The following is a 26,013-nucleotide window of genomic DNA, read 5'->3' as shown; positions in this document are numbered from 1 at the left end:
TACTCCTCGGAGATTCCAGCATGCACCCCGTGTTGAGAGCCCCTCTTGAGAAATGTGCCTGTAAAAGCCAGGTGTACTCAGGCAGACGCACACATACTGCTCCAGTTTTGGAGGGGAGACCGTGAGTTCAGTGGATGTGAACGTGGTGCCCTCCAGGAGAGAAGATCCAGCCAAAAGCCCACGTGGTGGCACAGTGCCCCACGGTGCCATGGTAGACAAGGCTACTGAGAAGTAAGCCAGCGGCTGTCTGTGCCATAGGTCCCCGTCTGGGCAACTCACCAGTGCCAAGCATCGTGCAGTGTTTGGCGAGGAAAGATGGCACGGATGACTTCTATCAGCTGAAGGTAAGTGAGGCACCAGGCGTGAGGGGCTGGGGACCCCCGGGACATTCTACCAGCCCGGCTTCTCCCTCCTCCCACCTTCTTCTGCACCACTTGTGAACAAGAGCAGTGCACTTCTTCCCGGGGAGCTCTGTCTGTGCTTATGTCATTTTGCTGTCACATTGGGAAAGACCGTTTCACTTCGTCCACGCACGTGTGGGTGTGCGTGTGCCAGGGTTGCGTGGGAGGATGTGAAACCCTGCTCCTCCTGTTCTAGTCACTCCGCTTGGAAAAGTAAGGGTTGTGGGGTTTTGTTTTTGTGTGTGTGCCTTCCTGAAGATCCTTACACTTGAGGAGAGGGGCGACCAAGGAATAGAAAGCCAAGAGGAGAGGCAAGGCAAGATGCTGTTGCACACCGAGTACTCCCTGCTCTCCCTCCTCCACGCGCAGGATGGGGTGGTTCACCACCACGGGCTCTTCCAGGTGAGTGGCACCTCTCCCGTCCCCACCCCGGCTGGCACTGCTGGGGCCACATCACAGGACCCCCCAGTCTTCCTGCATGCGGAGCAGCGGGACTTCCTGGCAGGTGGCCTGGAGGTCGGGCTGGGCCAGCGAGCTCCTGCTCTGATGGTGGCAGCCTAGCGGGAATGCACCCGGTTTGCAGCCTGCAGGCTTGCTTTGAAGAGCCGCTTTTCCAAGAAAAGAGGAAAGTATGAAGTTATTTAAAGACACGGGCTCTTTCTAGCTGTGTTGTCAGGAATCAGCCAGGCCAGGGTGGAAGGGAGGGCAATGAGGAAGGATGGGCGCCGGGGCACTGTGGATCTCCACAGTTGCCTTTGGTACCAGTCCTTCTGCCTGCCCAGGCATTTCAGCTTCTCTGGCAAGGGTCCCTGAACCCCATACTCAGATGTTCCAGGTCCGTTAGGAAAGGTGCTGATTGGCGACTGGTACTCTGAAAAGAGCTCTCTCCAGGGCAGAACTGAAATTGCGTCTCCAGAAATGAAGAACCAGGTTCAGAATGCTGGAGGGTGGGGGAGGGTTCCTGCTGAGGCCCCGGTGGAGCTTCTGCACCGCCCTCAGCCAGATGCGCTGGCCAGGCCCACTCACGCTTGGATGGATCTGGTACGCTAGAGGCAGCCTGGTGTCAGGGAGAGCACACAGGTTTTGGAGCGGGCTGTCCTGGATTCAGGTGGTGTGACCTCGAACAAGTCACTTCCTAAGCCTCAGATTCCTCATGTGCAAAATGAGAACAATGATGACCGTGCCTACCACGTATGGTGGTGGGAAGATGAATGAGAGGGTATAAAGCACCGAGCTGTCCCGGGACATACGTGCTCATCACCGCTGTTATATCAGGCAATAAGAACTCCTTGTCAGCTTGGTTTCTTGAGGGAAAATAAGGGGAAAATGCCTCCCAGTCCCACACATAGATCCCACTGAGGTCTTTATTCTTAGATGTGCAATGAGAGGCACCTCTGAAATTTAGAGTGTCCCTTAAACATGAAATCCGATCTGGGGTGATTATGATTTCTTAGTATTTCATCTCTGGTAGCTTCCAGAGCTTGGCCCTGGTGTATATCATTTTGGATAAGAGAACCGGAGCGCTTAGAGGTGTTTCTAGAGTCCTCTGTGTGCCAGACACTGTGCTGGGCCTCTGGGGAAGAGAGGATGAGAGGTATGACCCTGCTCTTGAGGAGAAATGCGGCGTTCAGTCCCCAGGAGTCCCCCAGTCTGCTGGGGCTGGCACCAAGGGCCTCCTCAAGCTGGGAGGATCAAAGTCCTCCTTTTGCACCTGTGTTTTCTCTTACTCGAAATAAATACCTTTTCAGCAAGGAAAATGGGTCCAGAACTGCCAACCTTGGGGTTGGTAGTGGTGCCCGCTTACCGAGCCCTGGCTTGCCGATACCGAGTCCAGGTGCTTACGAAGCACTTGTCATGGTTGTCTTTTCTCTCAGCAACCTGTGACGTAGGGGTTGCTGGCTCCCTTTCACACACAAGGAACCCGGGTTGGAGAGCTTAGGTGAGCCGCCCCAGGTCCCGCAGCTAGGACAAGGTGGAGCCAGGGCCTGAACTCAGCCGTCAGGGGCCAGAGCCGTACTCTTAACCACCATTACACAGCTGCCCAGAAGTCCTGCGTGCCCGTGACGCAGCAGTTGTCTTGGACGCGCACAACACTTAGCTTCCCCCGCCTTGGACACTGGAAGGACGTTTACATCGGTCATTGCCAGAATCCCTGGGAGTGCCAGGAGGGGAGGATGCCCCGGAGCCCTGAGTGTGCTGCCTGCACACTGGGCTCAGAGGGCCCTTTGGCTTTCAGTGCCCAGCCCTGATCCGAACGCTTTGCAGTAGGATCAAAGCATGAAGTCTGAACCTGAGCTGCTTCAGCCTGAGCCACTGGCTGGGCCTGGCACGGGGGAAGCAGGGCAGTGCTGAGCGGCCCATGGGCCATGCTCCCCAGATCTCAGGCCTCTGCCGCTCTCACACATGCAGTCTAGTTCCAGGCTCCAGAAGAGAGCCCCAAGCCCCTGGCCCTGGCGGGCCCCCAGCCAAGCCCTGGTCTGCCCCCTTCCTCCCAGGACCGCACCTGTGAAATTGTTGAGGACGCAGAATCCAGCCGAATGGTTAAGAAAATGAAGAAGCGCATCTGCCTCGTCCTCGACTGCCTCTGCGCACACGACTTCAGCGACAAGACCGCCGACCTGATCAACCTGCAGCACTACGTCATCAAGGAGAAGAGGCTCAGCGAGCGGGAGACCGTGGTCATCTTCTACGACGTGGTGCGCGTGGTGGAGGCCCTGCACCAGGTGAGGCTCCGCCCCTGCGGCTCCCACCTTCTCCATGGAAAGCCGCCCTTCTTGCTGCTGCTCAGCGGAAGCAGCTCTGTCCCACCCTCACCCAGGTGTGCTTTGCAGCTGGGAACATCCAGAAGGAAAGTGGCCGGATGACACGCACACCTGAGGACACGGTGCTACAGACCTCAGCCCACGGCCCTGGGGAGGTGCGGGCAGCCCAGCAGAGCCCCGCGCAGAAATGCCCCAGCAGTCGAGAGGCTAAGTGGGAGCTACCCACTGGGTGCAGCCACAGCCTGTCTCTGAGCTCTTCCTAGCGCTGGGGGTGTCGGGAACCCCGAGGCACAGGTTAGGAGAGCCTGGGCCTCCTCCAGACACACAGCTTCTGTGGGCCGAGCCTGCAGTACTTGGTCATCAGAACCATGAGAATTCATCTCTGACCTCAGATCTAGGCAGGTGCTTGGGATTTTTTGGTTGCTTTTTTGGTTCTTGGTTTTTTTGTGGGATGTTTGGTAGAGGCAGAGAGAAGAGTGGTTTTCTCCATTGGCTGCTGCCCTAAGGGGAGAAAGAGCTGGGGTAAACACCCTGTGCGGGGCAGAGACTGCCTGGGCTCGCACGTTACCCAGTTCGTCCGCGTGGTTAACGAGGCCCTAAGTGGTCAACGAGGCCCTAAGTGGTCCGGATCTGTCTGTGGCTTGCAAGTCAAGGCCCAAGCCTAAAGAGACATGTCTTCCCCAACACCTGGAGAGCCCACCTCTTACAGGCTGGGCCGACCCTGGCTCTCATCTTCACAGTGCAGACCATGTGCCTGTTGTTTTCCAGAAAAACATTGTACACAGAGACCTGAAGCTTGGGAACATGGTGCTCAATAAGAGGTAAGCTTCGCTTTTCTTCTTTCATGATGTAGCCTCGGGGTCGGGACAGGCTACGTGCTGCAACTACCCAGAGCCCTGCAGCGTCCCCATGGGGATTCTAACTCATGGGGCCGGGGCATGGGATGCTTGCTTCTCTCTTTTGCCAGATGGGAATATGGTGATTGCTAAGAAGGGGAGCCTTAAAGGCCACAGAAAGGGAGCTCTGGGAAGGACTTCAGCAGTCCCCCTGGCCCATTCATTTGTCATACCCAGTGGGTGCACAGTAAATGACTGTAAAAAATAGACCAATAGGTGACAGAATGCCAGATGAGCAAAACAGGCTTTGTTGTGGGTCAGGTTCCCAGGAAATGGACTCTGAGATGTACGTGCAGGAAGTTTACTGAGGTGCGCTCTCAGGGAGAAGGGGGCAGGACTGGGCTGAGGGAGAAGCTAAACTCTGGGCAGTCACGACGGGGCCTCAGCCTGGAAAGTCAGGTGGCCCTTCAGATGCCCCAAATCAAGTCCGTGTGGCCCTGTATCCCGACTGTGACCAGCCACTGAATGCAGGCTGCTCCCGGGGGCATAGCTTTGGGCAAGGCAGCTTCCTTTGGCTGAGAGGACTTCCTGGAAAAGGACACAGCTGTGAGTGGTCAGAAGCCAACATTCCCAGCAGCAGGGAGAGAGCACCTCGATATTGGAGGGGATCTGGGCGCCTCACCCCAGCATCCTCGGTGAGCCAGTGGCAGAGGGAGATCACATGAGGCTCCTGCCTCAGGCTGTCACCCCACTCAGGCAGAGGGTCTGGGCCCCTTCTGAGTGATCTGGGGCAGTGGTAGAGGGACACCAACCATGCAGGGTCCCAGGACCGATGGGAGGAGAGCCCACCCTGCGTGTCACCAAGATCCTAGCAGTGCAGGGCCGGGAAGGGCACACCTCCCACCTGCTCTCCCTGGGCCTCTCGCCCTCACCTCTCTCTCACCTCCCGGTGTGAAAGTGGGTCGGAGGGCTTGCAAATGGCAGGCAGCACACGCCTCATGGCAGAAGTGGTGTGGTGGGGGATTTGTTCCATAACATGGTTGCCCGCCCCGGAGGGGCCTGGGCCCACTATCCCTGAGAAGTGGCCAGAGCCACACTGGTCACAGGAAAAGGAGCTCTGGGGAGGGGCGTGGGGCACCCGACCCTGCAGTGCCAGCCCAGGATGCCATTGGGAAGATGCTGCTGCCCCTCAGCACTCGGCACGTCCCCAGCCCCACCCAGCACTGGTGCTGCAGACAGTCTCCCAGAGCTTGCCACCTGGGGGCGACTGGAGGGCAGCTATCACTGTATGAGGGCCAATGTGCAGAGGACGGAGCGGGCAGAGACTCTGGCCATCTCGGTCAGTTCGTGAAGGATGAGTAAAGATTTGCCTGCTTGGGGCTTCCCTGGTGGTGCAGTGGTTGGGAGTCCGCCTGCCGATGCGGGGGACGTGGGTTGGTGCCCCGGTCCAGGAGGATCCCACGTGCCGCGGAGCTGCTGGGCCCGTGAGCCGTGGCCGCTGGGCCTGCGCGTCCGGAGCCTGTGCTCCGCGGCAGGAGGGGCCGCAGCGGTGAGAGGCCCACGTACCGCAAAAAAAAAAAGAAAAAAAAAAAAAGATTTGCCTGCTTGAGAAAAGTGAAGTGGTTAAAACCTGGTCCTGTCGTGCTGCATGGGGAGGAGGGAAAGAAACAGGAGTTCCAGGGCTGCTTGAACCCCTGACCAGCCGAGAGAGAGTTAAGAAAGCCAGGGAAGAGTGGGCCCTGGGGGTCAGACCTGGCTCACAGCACAGCACTGCCTCTTAATTACCCTTGAGACCGTGAGCGTTTCTTTGATTGTTCACCTGTTGATTAAGCCATTCATGTGTTGAGAAGCTGCTGTGGTACCAAGCACTCCTCTGAGCTTCCGTGTCCTCATCTGAAAGCAGAGATGATTATGCCTTCCTGCAGAGACTGCCCCTCATAAGCGCACCCTGTGCTAGCCAGCCGGGCCTGCAGGGCCTGTATGCTCGCTCCCTCGGGAGATGAGGCCTGCTGTGTGGTGAGTGGCCGACGAGGATGCCAGTGGCCGGGTCCCGAGGCACCCCGGCCCCAGCTCTGAAGTGCACAAGGAGAGGAGGTGTCGGAAAGTGCAGAGCATCCTGGCCCTGAGAGCGTATTGTCTTCATGTCGGGAGACTCAGGTCCTGGCCTTCCGTGGGATGTTGGGCCAGTCACCATCCCACTCTGGGCTGCAGGCTCACTGCTCACAGAGTCCGTCTGGCTGCAGAGCCCGTGGTCTCCCAGGCTTCCATGCAGCCATTCATTGGCTCTGAGCGAGCATCCCAAGGGTGCTTACGGGCATGCACCATCAGGGGCTCCTGCGCTGCGAACCAGGCCAGCACCCCAGGCCTCTTTGTCTCCGTGGTGGCTTAGCTTCTGGCTCCCACTTCTCCAGGCCCCCCTAGGTTCTGGGAATGTAGTCCGAAGGTGACACGTCTTTTGAGTAACGCCAGCGTAGCTATAGCAGCTCTTCCGTGAGTGTCCATGCGTGTGTGTGTGTGTGTGTCTGTGTCTGTGGGCATGCATGTGCACACGTGGGTGTGTTTCCCTGGGGTTGCAGAGCACCCACACCTCATTCAGACCCTGGGTCTTGGCTGCAAACCCTTTAACCATATAATCCCCTGTCTGTCTTGGGCAGACAGAGGTTCTGGCTGCCTCTCACTTGAGTCACGGGTGCTAGGAAGGCGCCGGGTGTGCTGCAGGGACCCACGCTGGCCGCCCAGTGCCTGCTCCCATGTGTCCACGCGCGCACCACTCCCCTCTTGGGGCCTCGCTTTCATCCTTGCGAAGTCAAGGTGGACCTGGAGGAGATCCAGCCCCTTCCTGCCCATCAGGCCAGGCCCTAAGTCCAGCTGGAGAGGCAGCAGATGAGCTGGAGGCTCCCAGCAGGACAGAGCGCTCCCAGGGAGGGAAACAGGGAGAAGGGTTTGCAAGGCAGCTGCTATAGCAAGTTCCCCTGCTGTGGATAAAGGCAAGGGTTGCCATCTGAAATCCCCTTTTGAGGCTGGCTATGGGTTCTTTCTCCGTCCTCCTTTCTTTCCGCGTGGGCACGTTGCATGCCCAGTTCCTAGAAAAGCAGACACACTGTGGTAGCCCAGAGGGCCATAGCTGAAGAGTGACTCACTGAGCGGGCCCTCCTGACGCGGAGCTCTCTCCTTGCACCCCTGCTGCCCTTGCCCCTCCTGCCAGGACCAGCTTGGGGGGTCTGGACTCCCGGGGATCTGTGCGCCACGCCGACTGGGGCAATGGTGGTGGGCAGGGAGCATCGCCAGGCTTCGGGAGGGCTGGGAGCTGACCGTGCGGTTTCCTGTGGGAGAGGCTCCAACCCGGTCCTGCCGCCCACCCTGCAGAGTCTCGGCCGAGCTTTTCTCGAGCCCCACGGGCAGAGGGCTGGCAGGTCCTGCTGGCAGGGTGGAGTGGAAGGCCAGCGCACGGGCACGTGTGCTCCAGGGCCTGTCGTCACAGGGTGGCTCCTCTCACCCGCAACCTCAGCACACTGTCTTCCCTGGGGTGTCCACTGGTAACCCCCACCAGCTGTGCCCACCATCTGAGGAGGAGATATAATCCGAGCTGGCCCGTAGTAATCAGTCACTGCTTGCCAAGCCCTGGATTCAGTGCTTTCCCTGGGATTACCTTCTTATCTTGTTAAATCCTAAAACAGCCCTGGGAGTTAGGTGCTAATGTTTTCCGTTTTACAGATGAGGAAATTGAGGTTTAACAGAGATTAAATAACATGACCAAGATCACACACACAGCCAGGAAGTGACAGAGCCAGGACTAGAACCCGGGGATCTGACTCCCAAGCCCACCAGACTCCCCTGAGCAGTCCTCCTCCCAGCGTCTCAGGCCTCCAGCTGCCGTGGCCAGCTCTGACCAGGCGAGAAAATGCAGTGCGTCTGCTCTGTGGGGCCCTCGTGGACAGGAGGCCTGAGCAGGCCGTATTCAGTGACATGGGCGGTTCTGAGTGGGAGCAGCCCACTTCTTGACGTGATCCTTGCCCGAGACCCTTCACCTGCCCTCTCAGACTCTAACTGCCCTGGGGGCCACCAGGCAGGTTTCCGTGGCATCTGCCAGGGCAGGCCCGTACGGAAGGCCAGGGCCAGCGTTTCCATTTGGAACGCCGGGGACAGACTGGCCTTTGTTTTGCACCAAGCCCTTGCCCGCAGAATTCCCCAAGAAAGCTGAAGGGCTCTTGGAGCCTTGTGAGCGCAGCCGCACACACCTGTGCCTCTGAGCCAACCTCTTCTCCCCCTGGAGGCTCTTCTACGGAGAGGCCGCCCGAGGCCCCTGGTGGCGCTTCCCTTCCTGCCGTCCTCCCAGGCTTCTCCGCCCAGCCAGCCGGCTGACACGGCAGAGGGGCCCTTCCTCCCTGTGCCCCCCAACACAGGCCGAGGAGGCTCTGCACCCTCACCCCACGTCCCCAGGGGTGGCATACGGCGTCCTCTCTGGGCCGGCTTTTGTTCTCATTGTGAGCCTCCTAGAAAGGACTGGAGCCCAAAGCTGCTCTCACCACGGCTCTCTCAGATGGGGGAATCTGTGGTTTTCTAGCCAGTGCAGAGTCTGCTGTACAAGACAAGGGGGGAGTCAGCTTGGATGGAACGGAAGGGAAAGCCAGGTGCTGGGCATTGTCCCGGGACCCAGTGGGCACCCCACTGGTGTCACTCAGAGTGCGGAGTCCGAGGTCAGACAGACCTGGGTGGGATCCTGCTCCACTCCTCACTAGCTGTGTGACCCTGGGCAAGTCTCTCCACTTCTCTGTGTCCTAATTGCATCATCTGTGAAGTGGGCCATGAGAAAGTCTCCCTTGTAGGCCGTTGTGAGGGGTGAATGAAAACAGTCCCCGTCGGGCACTTAAGCCAGGGTCTGCACTTACTAAGCATTAGGTTTTTCGGGTTTTGTTTTTTTTTTGCGGTACGCGGGCCTCTCACTACCGTGGCCTCTCCCGTTGCGGAGCACAGGCTCCGGATGCACAGGCCCAGCCACTCCGCGGCATGTGGGATCTTCCCGGACCGTGGCACGAACCCGTGCCCCCTGCATCGGCAGGCGGACTCTCAACCACTGCGCCACCAGGGAAGCCCCTCGGGGTGATTTTAAACTTTCTTTCCTTTTCCTTTTTTTTTTTTTTTAATTTATTTTTATTTTATTTATTTTTTTGGCTTCATTGGGTCTTCGTTGCTGCACGTGGGCTTTCTCTAGTTGCGGCGAGTGGGGACTACTCTTTGCTGTGGTGCACGGGTTTCTCACTGCGGTGGCTTCTCTTGGTGCGGAGCATGGGCTCTAAGCACGTGGGCTTCAGTAGTGGTGGCTCGTGGGCTCCATAGTTGTGGTTCGCGGGCTCTAGAGTTCAGGCTCAGTAGTTGTGGTGCACGGGCTTAGTTGCCCCACGGCATGTGGGATCTTCCCAGACCAGGGCTCGAACCCGTGTCCCCTGCATTGGCAGGTGGATTCTCAACCACTGCGCCACCAGGGGAAGACCCAGCATTAGTTTTTAGTACTGTTGGTGCTGCTGCGATAGTAATAAAAGTGATGACCAAAGGCATCAGCACCGGGGGACTGAAGGGAGGCACTCAAGGAAGGCCTCCAAGACTCTGCTGGGCTTCCTCTTCCTCCTGTGTAAATGAGGGAACCAGACTTGGTCTCCAGTTCCTTCCAGTCTACTGGCAGATACTATGTGTGTGGAGATTGAGGAAATCTCTGCAGTTCTTCCAAGCCCTAAGCTGTAGCCCCGAGACTCAGCCAGGGCACAGGTTCAGGGGAGCACCCTGAAGCTCCCCTGGTCGGAGTGACTCAGATCCCTGCGGGGACGGCTCAGCAGGTGGCAACCAAGGGTGGCTGGCCCGTGTCAGCACCCCCAGTGGCACTCCCCACGCAGCTATGGGGAGGCCGGGAGGGCCAATGGAGAAGACGTGGGTGTGATTCCTCTGCTCCTTGGACGAGAGGTGGGAACAGCTGGGGCGCCCGTGGGTACAGACACCGAGGTTTGTTCGCTCTCTGCCCCCCGCCCCCAGAACTCATCGGATAACCATTACCAACTTCTGCCTCGGGAAGCATCTCGTGAGCGAGGGGGACCTGCTGAAGGACCAGAGGGGGAGCCCCGCCTACATCAGTCCAGACGTGCTCAGCGGTATGTGCAGGCTGCCAGGCAGCAGGCCCTGGGGCCTCACACAGCCGGGCTCTGCAGCCGTTCATTCAGTCAACAAACTGTCTATGGGTGTGCCCCGGGCTAGGTGCTGGGGCTTCAGTGGTGGCCCAAACCAGTACTGTCCCTCCAGGTACAAAATGTGGGGTCCCATGGAGGAAGAAGATGGTAATCATTACACTAGTTACTCTCTGAGATTAGTGCTTGGAAGGAAAGAAACGTGATTTTTGTGAGCATGAAGAATGGACGCTTGAAGCCCCTCCCCAGGGAAGTGGCGTTTGAACTGAGGTTGTGAGAATAAATAGGAGCCCACGAGGGGTGTGACTGGGCGAAGGTGGCGCCACATAGTTGAGGAACCACAGAAGGCCCCTGAGGCTGCCGCTCAGAAAGTTCAGGGGGAGGCCAGAGAGGTGGACGGGGGTCCAGCCGCGCAAGGCCTAATGGAGGCCCTGCTGAGAAACGCCATCCTTTAATTCAAGTGCGAGAGGACGCCGCTGAAAAGGTCTTCGCTGAGGCTACCGTGATGAGACTTGCATTTCAAAGATATCACTCCCTTTGTTTGTTCATTCACTCATTCATCCTGCTGCTATTTACCGAGGGCCTGCCACGTCCGGGGCTCTGTTCTAGACACTTTGGATGCAGCAGTGAACAGTCAGACAAACATCCTGCCTCCATGGATGGTGAGCTGACTTTCTAGTGGGGCTGAGACCGGTAATACACAAATAAGTCGATTATGTAGCTCTCACCTTCTGATACACTGTTAGCGCCGGCTGCTGTGCTGAGCATATGACAGGCAGCACCTGTATAAAAGCACACAGCTACGCTGTGAGGTAAAATGTTTACAGATGGGAAGATTGAGGCTCAGAGAGATCAGACCTCTTGTTCAAAGTCACAGCTAATAGTAAACCAGAAAACCAGGAGGCTCGATCCCAGGGCTGCCTCCTGCCCAAGCCCACGCTTCTGTTTCACCGTAGGCTTTCTTTCCTTTCTTGCTTGTCCTTTGCCACATTGGGGTCCGTCTCTCTGTCCTGATCCCTCCAGGGACCAAGGGCTCCCATCCGCTCCCAGCCCTGTGATGCGAAGGTTTCAGGGTTGTCTACAGGGCCCATTATCCCCAGCACTCACACATGTGCCGCCCTCCTCACAGTGGCAGAAGCAGCCGCTTCCCGAGCTGTCACGTGTCTTCCTGTGGAGCAGGCTGCTCTAACTTGCCACGAGCATTTGCGATCTCCTTGGAGGCCTTCTCCCAGCTGAGGGTTCTGCGGGAGCATCAGGCCTCTCCCAGGGCTACCTCTGCAGAGGGCAGTGGTGCCACTCTCCAGGCCTGGGGATTTTGGGTGGAGTCCCTGTGGCCTCTGCTAGAAGGATCTGGGTGCCAGGGGTGCATCCCAACTCCCTGAGTAGCCTGGATACCCTCCCTGAGAGTCCCGAAAGCATCCCTGTAGTTGACAGAGCCAGAGAGGTGCGGTCTGTGACTGTATGCAGGCCTGGGGGTGGATGGGCTGCCTCTGGTTAAGCCTCCTCAGCAGTGCCAGGCTGGGGTGGCCTCCACATGCAGTCACTCCCACCTGCTGCCCTCGGCCTCTCTCTCTGGCTCGTCCAGACTCATGCCAGTCTTGAAGGATGAAACAGAGGAACTCCCTGCATCAGGAAGACCTGGACTGGGAGAGCAGAGACCCGGGCTCTGGGACTGGCCTTGTTAATACCCAGCTGTGTGACTTTGGCCCTCAACCCCCCTCTCTGAGCCTCAGTCTCCTTGTGGGTTAAAAGCTGAAAACAGTCCTGCCTCCCTACATTGTTAAGAGGATGAAGTGGGGTGGCTCAAGTGGGTTTTGATCCCAGGTCTGCCTTTCATTGACTCTGTGCCAAGCACAGGCCTCAGCACCGGGCATGGAGCTGTGAAATGGCAGCCATGGCCTTGCCCTCACAGTTCATAGTCTGGTTAATACCTGTGTGACCTCGGGAAAGGCACTGACCTCTCTGGGCCTCTATCTTCTCATCTATAAAATCGGGATGATAATAGCCCCTACTTCATTAGGTCCCTGTGGGATTAAATAAGGCCATAACCCAGTGTCTGGCTCAATAAACCATAGCTGGCATTGTCATTACCAAAAGGAAAGCTTGAAGTTCACTGTTCCCTCAAAAGTCAAAGCTCAGGGAAAGCTCCTGGGAGAGTTAGAGCTCCTGGGAGAGCTCGTCTGCTGCAGAGGCCGGACCAGCGCCCGAGAGCTGGCAGTCAGCAGAGCGGGGCTGGTGCTGTGAGGAGGAGGCGTGAAATGTGCCCAGGAGGGTGGGCTGCACAAGGCCAGGTGTGACCCCTTCCCCTCAGGGGTCGCGCCAAGGCGGGGCATCCCCCTGTGGAGCCAGGTCTCCAGAGCACGAGCGGGAACCAGCCTGAGGAGCGGAGGAGGAACGAGCGTGGCGGAAGCTCAAGGACTGGGCCCGTGCGGCTTGCTGTGGGAGGAAGCGTGGGGCGGGGGTTGACTGGAAGTGAGGGTGCCAAGGTGGAGGGGTCCTGTGGGGAGGACTTCAGGCGCGAAGCCAGTAAGCCGAGGGAGTGCCAGGGCCATTCTCCACCAGCCCTGGGCTGAGTGTGCGTGTCCGTGTGCCCTGCAGGCCGGCCGTACCGGGGCAAGCCGAGCGACATGTGGGCCCTGGGCGTGGTGCTCTTCACCATGCTCTACGGCCAGTTCCCCTTCTACGACAGCATCCCGCAGGAGCTCTTCCGCAAGATCAAGGCCGCCGAGTACACCATCCCCGAGTGAGTCCTCCCTCCCTGGAGTCCAGCCCTTCAGGCTTGAGGGCTGGAAACAACACAGTGAGGCTTAGAGTCCTGGGTCCAAGACCCAGCACCAGCCCACCCCGCCTGAGCCTCTCCCTCTTTCTCTCCTGCATCAGGGATGGACGGGTTTCTGAGAACACCGTGTGTCTCATCCGGAAACTGCTGGTCCTCGACCCCCAGCAGCGCCTGGCTGCTGCCGACGTCCTGGAGGCCCTTAGTGCCATCATTGCGTCGTGGTGAGTGGGCAGGAGCAAGGCCGGGTTCTGCCCACCTGTAGGCACTGTCCTGCCCCCACAGAAAAGTAGCCTGAGGTTGGGCCCGTTTCTCCTCCAGTCAGAGTCAGATCTCCAGATTCTCCTGATAGGCAGGGTTGGGAGGGTGCAGGCCGAACTCAGCGTTGAGCATCTCCTGCGTGCCAGTCCATGCCAACTATGGGATGGGTGTTATCTCACTGAGTTCTCACCACAGCCTGCGAGGTGGAAATTGTCCCCCGTTTATTGGGTGAGGGAATTCCCAGGCAGTCCACTGGTTAGGACTCTGCGCTTTCACTGCCAAGGGCCTGGGTTCAATCCCTCGTCAGGGAACTAAGATCCCACAAGCCCCGTGGCCAATGTGTGTGTGTGTGTGTGTGTGTGTGTGTGTGTGTGTGTGTGTGTGTATCTATATACCTGGAGCCAGCCTGACTTACCTGCCTCCCCTGCAGGCAGTCCCTGTCCTCTCTGAGCGGGCCTTTGCAGGTGGTTCCTGACATCGATGACCAAATGAGCAACGCAGACAGCTCCCAGGAGGTGAGTTGGGTAGGGCAGGGCTGCAGGACCCCCTCGGCCCCTTTCCCAGCCAGGGCCTCCTCGGCCTCTCCCCGGCCCTTGGAGCTGGGAAAGACCTAAGTCCCCAGCCTGAGCTGCCTGGGGCCTGCCTTGGGTCTGGCTCAGCTGGCAGTTCCGTGGCCGGAGAGAAGGGCTGTGAGGCGGTCGAGGAGGAGGCCCCACGGTGGGGAGGCCCCACGGTGGGGAGGCCTCACGGCAGCTCAGCCTGGCCCTCCCTCGGCTTCCTCTTCCTGCCCAGGCCCTGGCTCTGCCATGTGCCGGCCCTTTAAACGGTCACACTGGTCTGCCCATCTGACTCACGGGGTTCTCTCTTGCCCTTCCTGCTTTTAGTTTTTCAGATGATTCATTTTCTCCCAGTTTTCTCTCCTCCCCTGTTGCCTGCACTGGAGAAAGTGCTGGGTCCGGGGTCGGGGCGGAGACCAGGGCGCAAGGCAGCAGCTAGCGGGTGATCTTAGGGTGCGTCCTGGAGGGCAGGGCTTGGCCGAGCCTGGGGAGGGCAGCTGTAAGGACCCTCCCTCTCTGGGCCACCCTGGAGTCCCACAGCAAGCACTGGGCAGGGAGGACCGGACGGAGCCAGCCTGGGACTACAGCAGAGCCTCTTGGCCCTCGAAGAGAGAGTTCCAGGCCCTGCCCCCCAGCTCCCACCCCCTCCCACGGCTGTGCAGCTGCTAAAAATAATCATCACTAGCATGTAGTGAGTGCCCCCCAGTACGCCTCATTCAATCCACACTACAGGCCTATGTGTCCTGTGTTCTTACCTCATTTCACTAAAGAGGAAATGGGTTCAGAGGTAATTTTCCCCAAGTCGCACAGCTTGGAAGTAGTGGCTGAGCCTTGAACCCAAGTCTGATTCCACAGCCCTGCTCTCCCCGCCTGATGATTAGCACAGGGACCGCCCACTTCAGTTTGTGACTGTGCCTGGGCTGTCCCAGGGAGCTCAGCCTGGGACAAGACGGAGAAACAGGGCTGCCCAGGTGCTAGCACCCCAGCCCCAGGCCGCTCTCTTAACACTATACCTGCCCCGGTCCCTTGAGAGCCTCTGTGAGGGGAGATTACTGCCCCATTTCACGGAGGTGGGTGGGACACTAAGCCTTCTGAGGGACCTCTTCCAAGGTCAGTGAGTTACGGGAGATCACAGGTCTGAGTGACACCCAGGGTGGCCAGCAAGGCGAGGTCCAGGTTGGCTGGAGGGCTTCCGGGACCCACACTCTGGGGCCACTAGATCCGGCCCAAGGGTGTGGTGCCTAGGGAGGGAGGCCCTTGAGGCGGCCGGCTGACACTGCCGCGCTCTTCCCTCTCGCATTTCCGCCTCTCTCTCTGCCGGGCCCTGTGGGTCTCTGCCGCGCAGGCGAAGGTGACAGAGGAGTGCTCCCAGTACGAGTTTGAGACCTACATGCGGCAGCAGCTGCTGCTGGCCGAGGAGAAGAGCTCCGTGCACGAGGCCCGCGGCTGGGGGCCCAGGCGGCAGCTGGGCAGCGTGCCGCCCGTGCGACGGCTGGGCCACGACGCGCAGCCCGTGAACCCCTTGGACGCAGCCATCCTGGCGCAGCGCTACCTGCGGAAATAGCAGCCTCGGGCAGGGGCACCGGCACCACCCACCACCTCTTCCCAGCCCCCAGCGGACAGCCTGGCTGCCCTGCTGGGCCCCGTAGTGCTGAACTCTCTCCTGGACCGCACCGGGGACGGGGCAGGGACAGCCCAGGTCACACGTGGGGTCAGCAGAGGTACCACGGAGCTACCTTTTGGAATGATTGCTTGATTGTTTGGTTTTTTAATCTGAGAAGCCTAGATAACTAATCTGCTTTTAATCATGACGTTTTAATCTACCTCTGTCTCTTTAACCATGCTGTCTCTGGACTGAGTGAGAGGGAGGAGGAGGGAGCCCGCCCGCCTGGGGCCCGACCGACCCACTGACCCCCGGGGGCAGCTGCCCCCCACAGTCCACATAAGCTGAAAGTGCAGCTTGCTGCTGGCTCCCAACATGAGTGCCCGCTCCCCACTGCCCTCCCAGGCCCCTCGCAGTCTGTTTTCCTCCCTCCCCTTCTGACCCCAGGCCCCTCGGTCCAAGTTTTGGAAAACTGTCACCTCATCTTAAGCGGAATTCAAATGTATTTATTTTTGTACTGAAACCAACTTCTCTCCCATCTCTAGGTGGCTCGGCCCATGCCACTCCCTGCCCCCAGCCTGGCTGGACAGCAGGGAGTCCACAGCCCCCGGTGGGCCCCCTCCTCGCCCCCAGGCTCAGAAGCCCCTTCTGGCCGGTCCCCTTCCACCTCCAGCCCACCAGTCCCTCCTTGTTTCTGGTGATGCGGAGGCCTTTCTCCACTTGGTTCTTTCTCTCCCCTCTCAGCTTCTCTGAGGTGCTGTACACCCGCATCAGCCCCGGTTTCCTCTTCCACCCCTCACCGTGGTACTGAGGTGATGCCGACATGGATGGGAAGGGTGCCTGGTTGGGGGGCTGGTGAGGGGTGCTCTGGTCCAGCTGTGAACAGGCGGCCCTGTTTGCACGCCGTCTCGCTCCCCTCACTCCTCTGTGTTCAGAGAACCGTGGGGGCATCTCCTCTCCCGCCCCTGCCTCGTAACAGAGGTGGTGTCTCTCCCAGCAGACCACCAGGGGCGCCAGGGTCCTTCCTGGGGGCTACAGGGCTCGTGGGGAGAATCGTAGGGACTGGGGGGGCCCAGCCTGGCTTGAGAACAGCCCTGCTGCCCTTTTTGAGCCGAGATTTTGAAGTGGATGCCCGTCTTGCCAGAAACGCTGTTCTCACCAGAATGCCCGCTCTCCCACACTGGACTTGGCCCTGCCCAGTACCAAGCAAAGACCTTCCCCTGGCCTACCCTCCCCAGACCCCTCAGAGCAGCTGCGCGTTCCCCTTCAGGCAGCCCTGGGCCCTCGGGCCCTTCCTGCCTGCCTTCTCCCCAGTGGGGAGGTGACAGAGGCCTGTGTGACCTTGTTTCCCAGGGTGTGAGCTGCCCCCTCCCCAAAAGCTGACTCACTGTGAGTGACTTGGGCAAGGTCCCAAACCTCCTTGTGCCTCAGTTTCCCCATCTGGAAAAAATGGGGCCACCTCTTGCCAGCAGTAGCAGGGCCGCCCACGCCCCTTCCTCCCCATGCCCCCATCCCAGCACGTGGGCGCCTCGTGCCTCTGCCTCAGTGGGTCTGTGGGAGCCCGCCTGAGCCCAGCACTTACTCCCCTGAGCACCGGCTCCGCCTGCCTCAGCCTTCCAGCTGCTGAGAGCCAGGGTCTCGTGCTGGGGTGGGGGGGGGGTGGGGGCGGGGGGCGGGATGCCCTCTTTTCTATATTTATTTCAAAAAGAAGTCTCCTGAAGGAGTAGAAATGCAGTCCGGCCCAGGGCTCCCAGACCCTGTGACTGTCCTCCCGTGAGGGCCTCACCCGAGCCCTTTGTCCGGCAGCCTGCCCAGACCCTCCGGGCCTGCTTGCCTGGTGGTCTTTCTCCTCCTTTTCAAAGCAATATCCTCCAGGTCTGCAAAGCCTGTCAGACAGACTGGTCCCTTCCAAGGTCAGCCCACGTGTCTGGTTAATTTCTGGCAAAGCAAATGAGAGGAGTTTGGGTCTGCCCTCACTGGGTGTCACACGCTGAGAGAAGTCCTATTGTAAAAAAGCAAAACGGGAAAAGTCACAAAAAAGTTTGTATAAAGTCATATTTTTGTACTACATGGGGACTCTTCCTGCATGTCAGCAATAAAACTTCCTGATCTGGAGCCAGCGTGGCCTGTGTCGTCTCTTAGCCTCCTCGCCGCGTCTCCATCTCTCCCACCCAGCCAGGCCGTGCAGGATTCCTGTAGCTCTTGGCTCTGCCACCAGCTGCCCTGGACGGGCGCTCCCTCACCCTGGCAGCCGTCACTGTCTTGAATGGGGGAGGGGGCCAGAACCTCCCAGCAGTCTCCCGGCCCCATTGGTTCAGCCTCCCGCCAAGTGCCCAAGGGGGAACTCCCCCCTTGGCTTGGCTTGGCTCAGCCCAGACCTGCAGACCTGCGCAGGAAGGAGGCGTCCCAGAGCAGCTGCCACTATCAGGGTATGGGTCGTCTCTCCCCTCCAAACAGCCATCTGGGATGGGGGAACCCTAGCCAGACAGACTGCCCGTGTGCCCATGTGCCCATCCAGGGCAGCTGGGGTAAGAAGCGCCAGCCCAGGCCTTTTCCTGCACCACCCTCCTCTCCATAGGAAACCAAGGGGGCTTCCTTCCTTCCTTCCTTCTTTCCTTCCTTCCTTCGCCTAAATTTAGACTTTGCAGATTGAGCACTGGAGCACTGAAGCTAGAGGTGGGCTGGCCCTGTCCCCAGCACACCACAGCACACAGGCAGACCCACTTTTGTGCCGGAACCCACACAGGCCCAGGTCACGAAAGGAGCAGAGATCCGTGCCAGAGACCCCCCTTCCCTGGCAGGTGTCCACACAGCAAGAGGGGGGTGGCGCCTCCCCAAGGTGTGGGAAGGCCCTGATTCTTTGCAAATTCTTCAGAGCGGGCCCCGGGGCCACCATCCCTCCCTGTTCCCACAGCTACCCCAGCAGCCAGGTGGCCCCTATCTTCCTGGCCACTCCCGAGCCTGTACAAATTGCCTGTTACCTTATCTGTGGCACTGCCCCACTCCCAGCCCACCCGGGCCACACTCTGCTCCACCAGCCACGCCCCCTGGGCCTCATCTCCATTTCGGCCTCCCTCTTGTGCCCCCGACCCGATCAGCCTCTGTTCTGCACACAGGTATCACCTGGGCACCTACGTGTCGGGCTTAACTTCAGCAACACCCAAGACAGCAAGTCACATGCGGCCAGGGACTTTGTTTTGCTCACTGTGTCCTCAGCACCTAGAACTGGCTGGATGCGCAGCTGTCACGCCAGAACTGTTGCTTCATTGATCTAAACTTCTTAGATTGCCCTTTACCAGTTTTTCTTGTGAGCCCTGGAAGCAAAGCAGGGGGAAAGTACCAGAAAGGCGGGTGTGATCAACAGCCTCCTATGTTCCTGAGGAGTCAGACAAGAACGGAGATGTTTCCACCGGTGTTAGCCACCGCCTGGTCCCCAGTGTCCTCAGGCAGAAGAGCTTCAGAGAGAAGCCAGCCTGGAGCTGTGGCGCTGTCTCACTGGGAAAGGAAGTGAGGAGACAGAGGCTTGGAGGCTGAGCTGTGCAACCCCCAAAGCCAGGTTAGCCTTGACTTCTTGCCTCTTTCCCTCTCGTACCCCATGTCCAACCCTCTGTTGAGCCTGCTGGCCAGCCAGGCAAAACCTGACCACTCCTCACAGCTCCTGTGACCACCCTGTCTGAGCCCCCTCTTCTCCCTGCTCCCACTCTTCCCCTGCAGCAGCCCAGGGGCCACAGGTCAGCCAGAGCGAGCCTTTTAAAAGTCCAGTGTTGTCCCTCTCCTGCTTATCACGCCGCCCCCCCCCCCACGGCTTCTGTACACACAGCGTAACAGCCAGAGGCCTGTGTGTGGCTTAGAAGGCACTCTCCACCAGGCCCCGTCTGACCTCCCAGCCCTCCCCTCCCTCACTGTCCCCAGCCACGCAGCCTCCTTGCTGACCCCAAAGGAGCCAAGCAGCTTCTACCTCAAAGCCTTCGCATTAGCTTTTCCTTCTGGGAGGCTCTTCCCCCAGATACGTGCATGGCTCACTTCCCTCGGCTCAAACTCTCACCTCCTCGGAGAGGCTGTCCCTGGCCACGTCCACTGGGTCTTCCCTAGCCCCTTCCCCTGCTTTATTTCCCTTCATTGTGCCTATCACAGCCTGACACTACAAGGTATGTGTGATTATCGATTGTATCCGTCTCCCCTACTCGGATGTTGAGCTCCACGAGGGCAGGAGGATTTTCTGTGTGTCCATGGTGGGGTGGGGTGGGGGGGAATTGGGGGCTGGTCGTCACAATGACAGAGGTTGGGGGGTGCTGCTGGCATTTGGGGGGTGCGGGCCAAGGCTCCAGACAACCCCAGGAGGAGGACAGATTCTACATCCTGCTCGACATGAGTGAAAAACGTGTTTATAATTACCAGAGCCAAGACTCTAACTCCATTTTATACATAAACACAGAGGACTTGTGTATACACTTGTGTATACACATAACATACACTGAATTTTCTGGGAAGGCAACTACTGTGTAAAGTGAAGGAAATTTGTACTTTGTTTTGTTCAGAACTTTACCAAGAGTTCACAGTTTCAGACGCTGACATAATATATCCCAGCATCGGTCTGCACTCGTAGCTGTCACCTTCCTGACAATTAATGACTTCACAAATACACAGCATTGCCCTGTATTTCTTTTATATTACAGGACAAAAAGATATGTACATTTAAAAATATTATCTATATTAATTCAATTATATAATTATTCGATTTAATTATATATTAATTTTAATTAGAGGTGGGTCTATTAGCCATAAATTTCATTTCAGGAGCATACAAGAAGCAATTAGAAAATATCATGAAGGGAATTCCCTGGCAGTCCAGTGGTTAGGACTCCGCGCTTCCACTTCCGGGGGGCACAGGTTCAACCCCTGGTCAGGGAACTAAGATACTGCATGCCTCACGGCGCAGCCAAAAATAAAAAAGGAAAGAAAGAAAATATCGTGAAAATGCAGCTTTGGGTCTGACAGGATGGAGAACCATGGCCTAGAGCTGCCCAGTGGAAGACTGTTAGGGAACATGGCTCTGAAGTTCAAATCCAGGCCCTCCCATTTACATCCATGTGACTGCACACAGGCTACTTGACCTCTCTGAGCCTCACTCTCCTCCTCTGTGAAACGGGAGTCATGCTACAAACTACACAGGGTTAGTGGGAGGATTTGAAGTGTTGAGACGAGCACGGCGTTTAGCAAAGTGCCAGGTACCTAGAGGATACTCAGTACCCATAACCGTTATTTACTCGTTTCGCAGACTTTCACAGTGCCTCTTCCCAGCAGCTGTCCCAGGTGCTAAGGGGGCATTCAGAGGACTTCGCAGGTCTTAGGAGACCTTGAGTCCCCTTCCTCCTCCACCCAAGATCTAGGCAGCCCCTGACCTCCAGGTGGGGTGAGGCCCCAGTGTCAGGAGCAGAGCAGCCAGGGCCAGCCCCAACCTGGGCCACTGGGGAAGGGGGCAGAGTGAGGCTTTGCCTTGAGCCCTGAATGTGCCAGGCCTCCCGAGGGCCCCCCCAGAGGCTCTGGATCTCTCAGCCTTCTGACCACCCATTAATACCTGTCTTTCCTGTATGTCATCTTAGGAACACTCTGCACCTCCCAAGGTGACAAATCTTTAGTCACACAGGCAGACAGGAAGACAGAAAGGCAACCAACAAATGGGCAGGTGGGCAGGCAGCAGGTCAGCCACAGGCCGACAGACAAGAAGGAAGTCAGCAGGTGGACAGGTGGGACGCAAGCCAGGCAGGCAGGTGACATATATGCAGAGAGATCCCAGCCAGCATGACCAGAAAGCAGGTGGCTCGGCAGACCTACAGACAGGCTGGTGGGCAGGCAGAGGCAGACAGAAAAGCAGATAGGCAGGTGGCCAGGAGGGCATGGGGATGGGGGCGGTGAGGGGGGATGGCCCACATGGACCAAAGGCTTCAGGCCCTCTCCCAGGGCCTCGAGGAGCAGCCCCCAGCTTCTTTGAACCCTCCAGGGCAAGGCTGCCACTTCTCCCACCTGGCCTGGCTTGGCCACGTGCATCCCCCTGGAGAAGGCAGCCCTCTGGGTAGCTCTCTCTGAGGGACCAGCAACCATCTCAAGCCCCACCCTGCTCCAACACAGCCATCTGCTTCACCAGGGTTGAGTCACACCTGACCCACTCCAAACACACGAGTCACACGCCAACCCAAACACAGGCACACCCTTGTCCATAGGTAGCGATACCCAGAGGTCTGCATAGCACAGATGCGAGGAAACAGCTTAACACAAACACATCCAATATCTTAGAGCCCCTACTCAGAGAGGCATGCACGTGGACCCACACGGAGACACAGGTACGTGCCATACAAACCGACGCACAGCACCCTCACACTCAGGGTCAGTTATACACGCATGGCCGCAGCACACACTGATATCCATGTGGACGGGCAGGCATCCAACATGTCAGCGCAACCCATGGAAACCCACAGCCAGTGGTCAGATTCCAGCCTCAGCTTCCCCTTGCAGTCCTGGCCAGGTCTTCCTCTCACCTCCCCGGTCTCTCCCGGCTGACGCCTCCTGCAGGAGACCTGCAGTACAGCATCCAGAACTCTCTTCTCTCCTGTCCCCTGGGTGACCTCAGCCACTCCCCGGTGTTCAATCCACCTTGTGTTGAGGACTGGCAAACACACTCCCAAGGCCAGACTCCTCCGGACTGCGCCTGCGTGTCTGACGGCTCCACCCAGATACTTATGGACCTCTCAGATCTAACCACCTGAAGTGAAACTTGGATCCCTAAATCCTGCTCCCCACCTGAGTTTTCCTCAGGTGCTCAGGCCCAATACCAAGCAGCTGTCCTACATTCCTGCTTCCCTCACATCCTCATGCAATCCAGAGAGTCCTGCTGCCACTCCCTTCAGAATCGCAGCCTGGCTCACCTCTTCCACTGGCCATCCTGGTCCAAGCCCTCCGCCACTGCTGGCCTGGATGGCTGCCAGCCTGCTCACTGTTCTCCCCGCTTCCATTCTTCCCCTGCGGCCCCATCCTACCCTGAGCCCCCAGGGGGACCTCTCCAAAGTGCATCACAGAACCATGACGCTGTCCTGATGGAAACTCTCCAGGGGCCCCAAGCACACTTGCGATAACATCCAAGCTCCTCCGCAGGCCCACCGGCCCCTTCGCAATCACCCCATCACCCGTCCCCGCGCCTCGCTGCCCCTGGGAGAGGTGCCCCCAGACGCTCCTACCTCAGGGCCCTTGGCCTCCTTCCTGCCCTGACGCTCTCCTCCAGATCCTGGCACAGCTGCCCGCTCTTCTGGATTCAAGCCTCTGCCCCGTGTCACCTGTGAGAGCTGCCCCAGGTGTTCCTCATCACCCTTCCCCACTCCATCACCCTCTGAGCACTTAGGAGCACCCAAGACCATCTTCCCGTACTGTCTCTCCGCCTTAGCGTCAGTTCCAAGAGGGCAAACATTTGTGTCTGTTCTGTTTATTGCTGAACCCCATTACCAGGAAGTGCTAGGCAGACCAGTTAGCAGTTGTTGACTAGTGGCTGAACGGATTTATACACAGACATACCCACCCCACAAAAATGCTCAAGCAGATACAACACGAAGATAGACACACAAACATACGAATATGGGCAGAAACACCTCCACGCATGCTCACAAAACAGACTAAACAGTCACAGAGACATCAAGAGTCCCTTCCCCTCCCCGTGGGAGTCATCCTAGTCGCTTCCCTAACCAGATCTGCCCTCTGCTTGAACCCAGTCTCAGGACTGGGAGTGGGGGCTTTCCAGCCTGGACAGAGAAGGGGGTCACTGGCCCACAGGCCTCAGGCTGTGCCTTCAGCTATGTCTGCAATTTCCTCTCCCCCTTCCTTCCCTCCTCCTCTCTAAGGCTCCTGCCAAGAAGGCCTCCCCCTCACCCCATCCCAGCACAGGAAGGGGGGCCCAAAAGCGGGGGCCTGGGAGTCTGGGCAGGAAGAAGACCCGGCTGGATGCTGATCACACACACACCGCAGGCACAAGCCCTGAGGCTGCGTGGAAATGCGTGCACGTGCACCAGCAGGTTTAGCCCAGAACCAAACACACCTCTGCCCCGGTGCAGAAGAGCACAGGGGCCAGCGGAGGCCCCGGGCTCGGTTCTGCAAGGCTGGCCTGGGCCTGGCTTGAAGCCAGAGTCCAACATTCATTAACCCTGCGTGACCAGAGCTGGGCCAGCTGGCCACACTCACTGCCTGGGCTCTGGGAGGAGGGGAGGAGAGCCCCGGCCCTGGATTGTGGCTGAGGGTCTGGGGGAGGGTTGGTATCTGAGCTAGGGAAAGGGGCAGTCTTCCCTGGGTGAGGGGGCCTCCTGGGAGGAAGAGCAAGGTTTAGGGAAGGGATTAAGAGCCCATGGTCAGAGAACAGTGGATTCAAATCCTGACCGTCTGGGTTAAGTTATTCAGTCCCTCTGTGACTCGGTTGACTCATCTGTCAAGTGGGGATTATGGTCCCCACGTTATAGGGTGGTTAGGATTAAATGAAAAAATATTGTAAAGGATTTAACGCTGCCTGGCACCTAGGGAGAACTCCATCCTTATTATTGTTATTAGCAGCCTGGGGGCGGGTTCCTGCAACCGGCCTCCCCAGCGGTTTCCTGTCGGGGAGCAGACGGCCCCTCAGGCCTCGGCCCCACCCCACCCCTCCTCCCTGCAGCCCTCCTCTCCCCTTCCTCTCCCGGCCCTTTTCCTCCCCGCCTCCCCCGCCCCGCCCCGCCCAGTCCCTCCTCTTTCCTCGGAGGAAACTTTCCGCCGGCTGGTCCATCGGCCCTTGTCCGGCCCGCGCTGCCGCGGCCTGGGATCCGAGCCGGGCGGGCAGGTGACCGGGACCGGACGGGGCGGGAGCGGCCGGGCCCCGGGTGTCTGCGGCCGCCGGACGCGCCGGGGCCGGGCAGCGGGGAAGCGGGGCGCTGACGGTGAGTGAGCCCGGGCCTCCGGGCCCGGGGGTCCCCGCCGGGCGGGCGGGATGGGAGCGGGAGGCGGCTTCCCTTCCCGGAGCCCGCCCAGGGAGTAAGGAAGGCGCCCGCGTCTCTCTCCTCCATCCCGATTCCCGGACGGCGAAAGCGGGCCTCGTTTGGGGAACCCACCAGGGGACGGAGCCTCCTGCGGCTCACTCCCCCGACCCTCAGGTGTCGGGGCGTCTGCGCCCAGGGGAAGGGTCCCCCAGCCAGGGCCCAGGTCGGCAACGAAGTTAGGAAGCCGCTCTCCCCAGGGTGGATGGAGCCTGGCTGGGGCTGCCCTTTCAGAGAGCAGAGCTGCCCCGAGGAGAAAGCGGGGTCAGGGTCGGCTCCAGAGGGGGAGAAGGGTCTGACCTTGCTGACCTCGCAGGCTGACAGGGGAGCTGTCCCCCCAGAGAAGCATGGATGCCCCCCGAAGGGACATGGAGTTGCTCAGCAACAGCCTGGCGGCCTACGCACACATCCGCGGTGAGGGCAGACCCCGGGACCTGGACCCCTCCCTGCCTCCTCAGGCCCCACTCCACCCCTTCCCTCCCCTCCTCCACGCCCCTGCCACTGTAACCACCCTTAGCCAGTCACTTACTCCCAAACCGCCCCCCACTCCCCCGACTTCACGATGGCGGCTACCTAAGGTCCCTCAAATAGAGGGTACTGTCCTTGCCCCCCAAACTTAGAACCTGGAGTCTTTTAGAGATGGGATGACTCCCACGCGCCAGGCCCCCTCCGTGACTTCTGCCCTCTGACCCCCAGCTAACCCCGAGAGCTTCGGCCTCTACTTCGTGCTGGGTGTCTGCTTTGGCCTGCTGCTCACCCTGTGCCTACTAGTCATCAGCATCTCCTGTGCACCCCGCCCGCGGCCCCGAGGCCCCACTCCGCGCCGGGACCCCCGCAGCAGCACCCTGGAGGCCGAGGACGACGACGACGATGACGATGAGGATACGGTGACTCGGCCGGGCCCCGAGGTGTCCGCGGAGCCCGACGGGCCCCTGAGCGTCAACGTCTTCACTTCGGCCGAGGAGCTGGAGCGGGCGCAGCGGCTAGAGGAGCGGGAACGGATCCTGCGGGAGATCTGGCGCACTGGACAGCCAGACCTGCTGGGCACCGGCACGCTGGGGCCCAGCCCCACGGGCACGGGCACCCTGGGCCGCATGCACTATTACTGACCGGCCCCCAGAGCGTACTGGATATGCACAGGGGCTTCGAGCTGCCCCAGGACCTTTGGACTGCCCCTGCCCACGGTGCTATGGAGGCCCCGCCCCCACGGCTCCCCTGGTGCTGTTGGGCCTGGATTCCCGTCCCCTGGGAGACACCCTTCCCCCGTCCAGCCAGAAGGCCCTGGGGGTAGGGCAGGACACAGGGTCCCCATCCCCTCTCTGGGGGACGGTTAAGAGGTGACGTGACCAATGAAAGCTGCATTCTCAGTGACTCAGTCTCCCTCTGTTATCCTTCCCCCTAATGACTCCCAAGCTCTTGCCATGCAGGGGGCCCCAGGGCTGAGACCCCTTTACCAGGCTGACCACCTCCTTCCACCCACCCGACGCCTCAGCACACATGCTTGCGTTCAATTCACACATGGCAAAAACACACTCCTGCACCCACACTCCACCGCCTCACCACAGACGCACACACAAAAATCAACCGCATTCCTTACAAATGC

The 26,013-nt window shown here is 59.1% G+C and overlaps 2 protein-coding genes across 4 annotated transcripts in view; both read left to right on the top strand.

Moving 5' to 3' along the window:
* STK40 (serine/threonine kinase 40) overlaps nucleotides 1–15,560 on the top strand; it is a 35,910-nt gene extending 20,350 nt beyond the window's left edge. The window contains exons 3-11 of one of the 2 annotated variants that reach the window (XM_065880755.1): nucleotides 259–344; nucleotides 660–803; nucleotides 2,897–3,124; nucleotides 3,932–3,984; nucleotides 10,024–10,139; nucleotides 12,771–12,915; nucleotides 13,053–13,172; nucleotides 13,640–13,724; nucleotides 15,112–15,560. In XM_065880755.1, the coding sequence (XP_065736827.1) occupies nucleotides 259–344; nucleotides 660–803; nucleotides 2,897–3,124; nucleotides 3,932–3,984; nucleotides 10,024–10,139; nucleotides 12,771–12,915; nucleotides 13,053–13,172; nucleotides 13,640–13,724; nucleotides 15,112–15,330 (1,196 nt within the window). In that variant the 3' untranslated portion in view covers nucleotides 15,331–15,560. Of the gene's footprint in view, nucleotides 1–240; nucleotides 345–659; nucleotides 804–2,896; nucleotides 3,125–3,931; nucleotides 3,985–10,023; nucleotides 10,140–12,770; nucleotides 12,916–13,052; nucleotides 13,173–13,639; nucleotides 13,725–15,111 lie in introns of both variants that reach the window. The other variant, XM_065880746.1, reaches the window with a different exon arrangement.
* An 8,575-nt stretch (nucleotides 15,561–24,135) lies between these two features.
* EVA1B (eva-1 homolog B) lies at nucleotides 24,136–25,781 on the top strand. Of its 2 annotated transcripts, none has more exons than XM_065892137.1 (3): nucleotides 24,136–24,314; nucleotides 24,727–24,824; nucleotides 25,107–25,781. In XM_065892137.1, the coding sequence occupies exons 2-3, from the start codon at nucleotides 24,758–24,760 to the stop codon at nucleotides 25,517–25,519; spliced, it is 480 nt and encodes a 159-aa protein (XP_065748209.1). In that variant the 5' UTR covers nucleotides 24,136–24,314; nucleotides 24,727–24,757; the 3' UTR covers nucleotides 25,520–25,781. The 2 variants fall into 2 exon arrangements, with proteins under 2 accessions (XP_065748209.1, XP_065748217.1); XM_065892145.1 differs by having other exon boundaries at nucleotides 24,162–24,314; nucleotides 24,645–24,824.
* Nucleotides 25,782–26,013: the final 232 nt, after the last annotated feature.

The sequence above is a fragment of the Phocoena phocoena genome, chromosome 1 (genome assembly GCF_963924675.1).
Source record: "Phocoena phocoena chromosome 1, mPhoPho1.1, whole genome shotgun sequence".
Classification (NCBI taxonomy): domain Eukaryota; kingdom Metazoa; phylum Chordata; class Mammalia; order Artiodactyla; family Phocoenidae; genus Phocoena; species Phocoena phocoena.
Note: the sequence above shows the minus strand (reverse complement) of the source record. Positions and strands in the feature narration are given on the sequence as shown.

What these genes read in the sequence shown, in the direction of transcription:
- EVA1B (XM_065892137.1), top strand. Translation starts at nt 24,758, where the DNA reads ATGGATGCCCCCCGAAGGGACATGGAGTTGCTCAGCAACAGCCTGGCG. An exon ending in GGCCTACGCACACATCCGCG is followed by an intron (nt 24,825 to 25,106) that starts GTGAGGGCAGAC and finishes TCTGACCCCCAG; the next exon opens with CTAACCCCGAGAGCTTCGGC.